Here is a 7364-nt window from a genome sequence, read left to right on the forward strand (position 1 = left end):
TTGTTTGGGTTACAAAAAAAACACATTATTTACTCTACTACGTTTTATTTATGTCTCTTTAACATTACAAATTTGTAGACACTTATCTATACAAAAATCTTGACAAAAGAAGTACAGATCGCTGAAATGAATGTTGATAGTAATATTAATGAAGACTACTTCAACAAGTGTCAATTGTGAAATGCCGCAAAATACTAGTTGCTCTATAGAAGACCATAATAATATGATCCCCGATCCTTTACAACCCAGCAGCTCGGTACGCACGTTTCAATTTTTTTTTAATCTTCTTTAGTGAGGACGACTGAGTACGACGGCATATTTAATTGTTTATAAAGTTTGAGGATACCTGGAAAAAATGAATACATTAGCCATTTTGAAAATCCAATAAATATTCACTGCTTTCGGTCACGCGTGTACGCTGCGACCATTTTGCGACCGTTTGTCGACCGTTTGGTGACAGTTTGGCGACTGTTTTTTACATGGAATATTACCGTCTTAATCCATATTTTAACAACTTTATTGGTTTTCTAGGCATTATTTTTATTATTTCAGTATAGTATATGCACCGGAGCACTAAAACTTCACCAATCAATATACATAACACGCAAACACCGAGTAGTCAATAATATTATTACTGGTTAAACTGAGGTAAATTGATGGCGCATTGATAAATTTAGACTTATTTTATGAAATCACTCGAGCAATTTAATTGGCCATGGTAATTAGCCCACATTATATTACAAATGCAAACAATATTTATCTTTAACAAATTCTTACGCCATTACATTTTAATGTCAAATGATTTTATTTCTTTTTTACTTTGACGTCTCTGACAGTCGCCATTTGAAAAGAATGAAATGAACGAATGATTTTGGGAAAGTAGTCGCCAAACGGTAACAATGTGTGCACGCGTAGTGCACACTTCTGTCACTTTTGTGACCATTTGTGCCTGTTACCAATCGTCCCCATTTGGGTCGCCGCGACTAAACGTCGACCGTACTGCGACTAAGCATTGAGACCCGAAGACCTGTGTGTACACAAAATAGGAGGATTTGCGTAGGAACGGCGACCGATTATGGTTATATGGGCACCTTAATGTAATGAGTGTAATGACTGCGTAGCCGTGCCGATACCGTGTCAAACAATAGAAAACGCCTAAAGATGCAAATTCACAGAATAATGGCGCAGCTGCAAGTAGTGATTCTACAGTTTGTACACTAGTGATGTAGGGAGAAGGGAGTGATAATGCAGGCTTTTTTGCTAAAACTAAACGTGCAGCATACAGGTCAGCATCTATTAGTATACCAGGTGGTACTACCTGTTAATGTTTAACGATTTGTCGAATTTAACGGACAACAAAAAATACATATTGTATTAATAAATACACGGTGTATAAAACGATACATTATAAAGGCCACTACACATACACGGTGTTTCCGGTATCACTCAAAACCTCAGACACCCCAACTGATTTTTATTTTTTTAAACTCATCTAGAGTATTCATCTTTTAATCTGATCGTTACTTTTTTTTTAATTGAATTTTTAATTTTCTGTACACCTCTACTTGATTTTTAGCTCTACACTCAATAAAATAATTGCTAACTACCATCATAAACCATAAGACTATTTATTTGTGTACGTTACTGCAACGACATAAGGTTTACCAATAGACAGCTAAGATGTCACTGTAAAACACTTTAAAGCTTTGTCACAGTAAACTTCAAATTGGACAGGTAATCGCAGTAAGCAAATAAACTCAATATTCAAAATGACAAGGTTGTAATTAGGTACGAGTTCAATTTGTTATGACTTATGATAAACATTAAGATTAAACTGACAAACAACGTCAAACTAGTAGCGGAAAAAATAATCGTCCAAGTAACCGGCCAGTATTAATACCCCTAAATACTGAAAAAAGGTAAACAACCTCTAGCAATGCGATATACACAATGTTGTATTACGAGTACAATAGAATGGGCACGTAAAAAATAACTAATAATACTAATTTAAATAAAAATATTACCCCCATCAAGATATAGCACAATCGATTCTACTCTCGATTCTGAACAAACTGTTTTCAGGTTTTTAGTGTTAAGTGAAACACGGTGTATACATAGTTTATTAACACCGTAGGTCACACCATTTTCGAGTAAAGAGGTTATTAAAATATTCAAAAAGTCTGATAAGAAAGTGATCCTTAAAAAGTTATATCCCTATGACATTACGGCCATCGACATTAGATGACATGACTTACATGACGTTCAACAGATCAGTGTCTATTTACGTATTATTTTCATTTATTTTACGCAAATGTTTGGCCAAGTTCGTGAAGAAATATTTTATGGGGTCATTGATCTTCTTGACTCCATATCGTTAGAAAGTCTAAATTTGTATAATAAAATAACAAATAATTTAATAAAAACATTAAGGTTACAATTTTCTAAACCATTATGCGGTGATAAATTTATGGTATGATTATATTTTAAAATTAAATAAAAAAAAGCAAAATTTCAAGTGTTAGAATAAATTTCTCATAATGGAAGATCCGGAAATAGGAATAGAAGAAGATGCAAAAGAAGTCGTCGAAGGCGAAGAGGCAGTCAAAGAGGCGGTTGAAGGCGAGCACGTAGAAGGAGAACACGGGGAGGGCGAACACGTAGAGGGGGAACACGCCGAGGGGGATCACGCAGAGGGGGAGCACGTCGAGGGCGAGCACGTGGAAGGCGAGCACGTGGAAGGCGAACACGCTGAAGGCGAGCACGCCGAGGGCGAACATGTCGAGGGCGAAGAAAAGCTAGGAGAGGGTGAAGAATTAACCGGCGAAGAGGTCCCGGATTTAGAAAATATCGAAGGTGAACAAACGGAAGATGAAAAAGCTCCCGAGCCGCCGGTAGAGGAAGAAGAGCAATATGTGGAGGAGCCGCCGCCCGACCCGACGGCGCCGTACAACTTCAGCGACTCGCAAGAAGCGCTGAAGCCATTGTTTGAGTTGCGGCCGGACCAGTTGGCGGAGGTGGAACAACTATGGGAGGTTTATCAAAACTACACTCCTGCTTATACCGACCTCGACAATTTTATAACTGAAAAAGAACTCGTGTACATGTTAAAGTGCCTAATTCTATTGCCTGTAACTCCGGAACAGCTCCAAGAGCTAATAGAGTACTGCGTTAGACCTCCTCATCCTGAAGGGCACATTAGCTTCGACCAGTTCGTTAAAATTGTAACTCTTAGGCAGCGGACCATTAACGTGGAAGAAGAGTTACGATCAGCTTTAAAGGTGTTCGATAGAGGAAACACTGGGGAAATTAGTAGAGATGAATTAAAAGAAGTACTCTTAAAACAAGGTCACAAATTGCCACAAAAACAGTTGGATAATCTAATAAAAGAAGTGGACTTGAGCAATGACGGTACCCTCGGCGTGGAGGACATTGTAGGCACAATGTGCATCGACTTAAATCCTGAAGATTTAATAATGCTAAGAAATATCGTTTACCCGCCCACAGAGCAACCCAAAGAAGATGACGATTAAAAATACTGGTACCTATCATCCAATATAATAACGAGATTTTCAATAAATTTTTAATTACTGCTCTCTCTCTCTCTCTCCCTACTATCTCCACTGTCCAATTCAATGACTAAACAAGATACCTACTACTATTCTATTAATATAGTAAGTCGTCATTACTACTAAATGTTTTAACCTGAATAACCTAAACTAAAGCTCTTCTTTCGCTTAACATACTTTCCATATTTTTATAAACTTTGTATAAATAATAATTATGTATCGGCTACCTCATTACTAGACGTCGATGGCGAGGGTGAGCTATTTTCCTTGTAATTCGCCGTGTTTGACGTCATATTGTAAAGCTAATATTTACCTTATGTTCAGCATTGTAATGTATTTACAAGACAAATTTCTTTCTCCTAATTATTTTAGATGCTTTATTATGTACCTGCACGCTACAGCACGAAAAAGGAGTAGGTAATTAAATACACTACTTAATTATAATGTGTGTGAATTACATAATCTCGTTTTATTTTTAATTTCTTTCTGGAGACCCTCTGGTCTGGAGTCGCGCAACTTGCAAGGAATACGCATTACCTACTAATGTAGGCATTACCTACTTATGTACTAATGTATGCGTCTTACATATGTAGTTTATATATCTATATTTCAATTCACTACTACTACTGGAAATTTAAGGAGTTAAAGGACATATTTGGAATACAGCAGAATATTTTGTAGGTACATATCTCTAAAATAAATTTCCATTAACATTTTTTATAAGACATTTTAACACATATATTTAAATGAATGAATTTACGTAAATGAAAATTGCAAGATGATAACAAAAGCATTTGTTATGATGCCAAACACGTTCAGTAAGAGCCGCGCGTCCATATACCACATATTGTACACGCAGAAACGAGGAGGATTCTGTTCTATTGTCTTCAGCATTTTCTTTGCCTTTTGTCGCAATGGGCCTGAAAGGAAATGAACATACTTAAGAACACGTAAGCACACCGCAATAAATATATTCAGACTACACAATACCATTAAAGCGACCAAGGACATCAAATGTTCAAATGTTACAAATAAGATGCATTCAAATTGCAAAAAATCAAAGGAATAAATTTGATCGTCTTCTTTTCCTACGCCTTCGCGTGCTCAAGTTTTAATATTTACCTTCCAAATAACGTGAAAGAATAGTGTTGCACAGCTTTTTAGTTTTGTTTACTGCTCGCAGAAACCTTTCGCTGCGGATGCTGAGTAAGAAAAGCATGATGATGTTTAGGGCAGTCATCGTGGCAAATATCACAAAGTCCAGAATAAACGTTCTCTGAAAATTTTTGATTAGAGGTAGGTAAGCCTAGCCCGGTATATGGTATTTATGACAAAGATTTACGTAATTTTCTGAAAGTCCTTTACTGAACTCTATAGATATATGATCATTTAAATAAGATTACTTAAACTTAATGTTATAGAAATTAATACTGATGAAGAGTTATAGTTTTCTCCCAGAGAAAAGGAACACGGCGTTATAAATCCTATTCTCCATAGTCTCACTATGATGTAAGAAAAACGGAAAGACTATACGTAAATACATTTTGAAATTTGTGATTGATTAGATTTTGTGGCTCTCGAGTTCCAGTAATGTGCTAGACCTTATATTTGGCGTTCGCTTTATGTGCAGTATTAGCTCAGGAAAAGTAGGTAAGTTTATGAAAATTGGAAATACATACATACCAGCGAAATAGGGCTTTGAAGTGCAACAACTATATACCGAAAAGATACCACCAGAAATGCAACAAATAACTGGCAAAATAAATAAATCTAAAAAATTACACATAGTTATTAGGTAGCTTCCGATCTCAACAATTTTAAAGCTGGATGTATAACAAATACTTATGTAGGTACCTGAAACTGATATTGATTTTTAAAACATAAAAATGTAGTAAAAATTTCATTTAAATATAAGTCTGTCGCGCTCGATTCAAAATCCTGTCGCTTCTTGTAATCTAAATTAATGGATTGTACAACTGAAGTCCTTCCTACGATGTCGGCCTTCAAATACTTAGAAATAAGAGAATTGACATAATTCATTCGATCTATGAAAAATGTGATGTGACTGGAACAGCAACTCATTTCGAAAACATAAGTAGCGAGAATCCAGTTGTTAAATAGTGTTTCATGAATTCCGATAGTTTCGTAGGTCAGGTAGATGACGGTGCCGATCAGTGCACTAAAGACTGACAACAACCACAATACCATTGCGCGGTTATACTTGTAATGAATAATTCTTAATTTAACATCGCTTGACCAATTTATGTTCATAATTCGGTCGACATTTTGCATTTTTTGGTACAATTCAACATTTCCCCGGTTGATAAATCTACAATGCAGTACACTTAGGGAGAACGTGACATGAAGGCTAGATATATTTATAAGGAACATGTAGGTTAATTGGGGTGCGTTTACAATATTTTTTACATAAGTAAACACAAACGACATGGCACAAAATGTCGATGAAATGAGCATAGCGATTGTGTATAACTTTTGAGCGATTGTTGGGGCGGTCACTACTCGGTCGCGTATGTTCACTCGGCATGATCCTAAAATTATTAGGACAATACGGAATGGCGTAAATATTCTGATAAAACCCTTGTCCAAAGTATATCTCTTCTCAGGCACGTTTCTTGTTAACTTTTTTATGTTACTTATTAAAGACATATTAAAAGTTTTCGGAATAATTATTCCACTAGGGTGCGTCTTTATGACAATACCTTTCAAACTAAAATGTCTGATAATTGCTTAAGTTCAATTAGGAACGTCGGTAAACGCCATTAACAACTTTTAAAAGTCATCAAAACATAACATGTCGATATTACCCACGTATGTACCTATTGTGGAAATTACACGTGTCACTTAGATAATAACTTCATCATATTACCTATACACATACACACATATTACATATCTTCCATTTATGTTTATATTGTTTGTTTACGCTAATAATTTGACATAAATTTTCGTAATCTTTAGTAGATCCTATACTCATAAGTATAACTTTATTGTAAAGGAAATGGAGTTAAAGATGATAAGTTTGCCATAAACATGTAGAATGTCAAAATTTGTAAGAAGTGACAGATGTCAATCGATCAGATCGCAATCGTAGGTACAGGGTGCATTTTCTTGAGTCAGTGAAGTCAGAGAATATTTAATGTTCTGGTTCAAAGATTTGAAGTATTAGTAGATACTAATGGTACGGTCAGCTGCTGGAACTACCGACAGGTTCAGTGACGCGGTCGGCTTGGACCAGGGATGGGCTCTAAGTCCTTACCTCTTCCTACTTGTTGTGGACGCTCTGTCGTCGGACATAGAGGAGGAGACACCCTGGTGCATGCTTTTCGCAGACGACATTGTGCATGTCGATGAAGACGAACTCGAAGTGCAGAGCAGACTTGAGAAGTGGCGGTTAAAACTGGAGAATGTTGGCCTGAGGATCAGTAGCTTTAAAACTGAACACATGTTGTGCGATTTTGGCGGTCTCTCCAGTTCTACTGCCATAAAACTCGATGGCGTTACATTGCTGGTCTGCTCCTACTTCTAGTACCTCGGTTCGCTCGTACAGTGTGATGGTGCTATTGACCGGGACGTGAAAAATCGGTTAAACACTAGATGGATGAAATGGCGACAGGTTACGGGAACTATTTGCGCCGCCCGGAAACCGTGATAAGACCTGTCGTCATGTACTGATCAGAGTGTTGGGCCCTAAAGGTGACGGATGAAAAGAGATTGCATGTAGCAGAGATGAGAAAGTTAAGGTGGATGTGTGGTGTGACAAAGAGTGGATAAAATAAG

General features: G+C 36.7%; 1 protein-coding gene across 1 annotated transcript; it reads left to right on the forward strand.

Moving 5' to 3' along the window:
* The first annotated feature begins 2262 nt into the window (after nt 1-2262).
* Nucleotides 2263-3584, forward strand: LOC125229217. Its single transcript, XM_048134012.1, has one exon. The coding sequence runs from the start codon at nt 2538-2540 to the stop codon at nt 3528-3530; it is 993 nt and encodes a 330-aa protein (XP_047989969.1). The 5' UTR covers nt 2263-2537; the 3' UTR covers nt 3531-3584.
* The last annotated feature ends 3780 nt before the right edge of the window (nt 3585-7364 follow it).

Source organism: Leguminivora glycinivorella, chromosome 8, assembly GCF_023078275.1.
Source record: "Leguminivora glycinivorella isolate SPB_JAAS2020 chromosome 8, LegGlyc_1.1, whole genome shotgun sequence".
Lineage (NCBI taxonomy): Eukaryota > Metazoa > Arthropoda > Insecta > Lepidoptera > Tortricidae > Leguminivora > Leguminivora glycinivorella.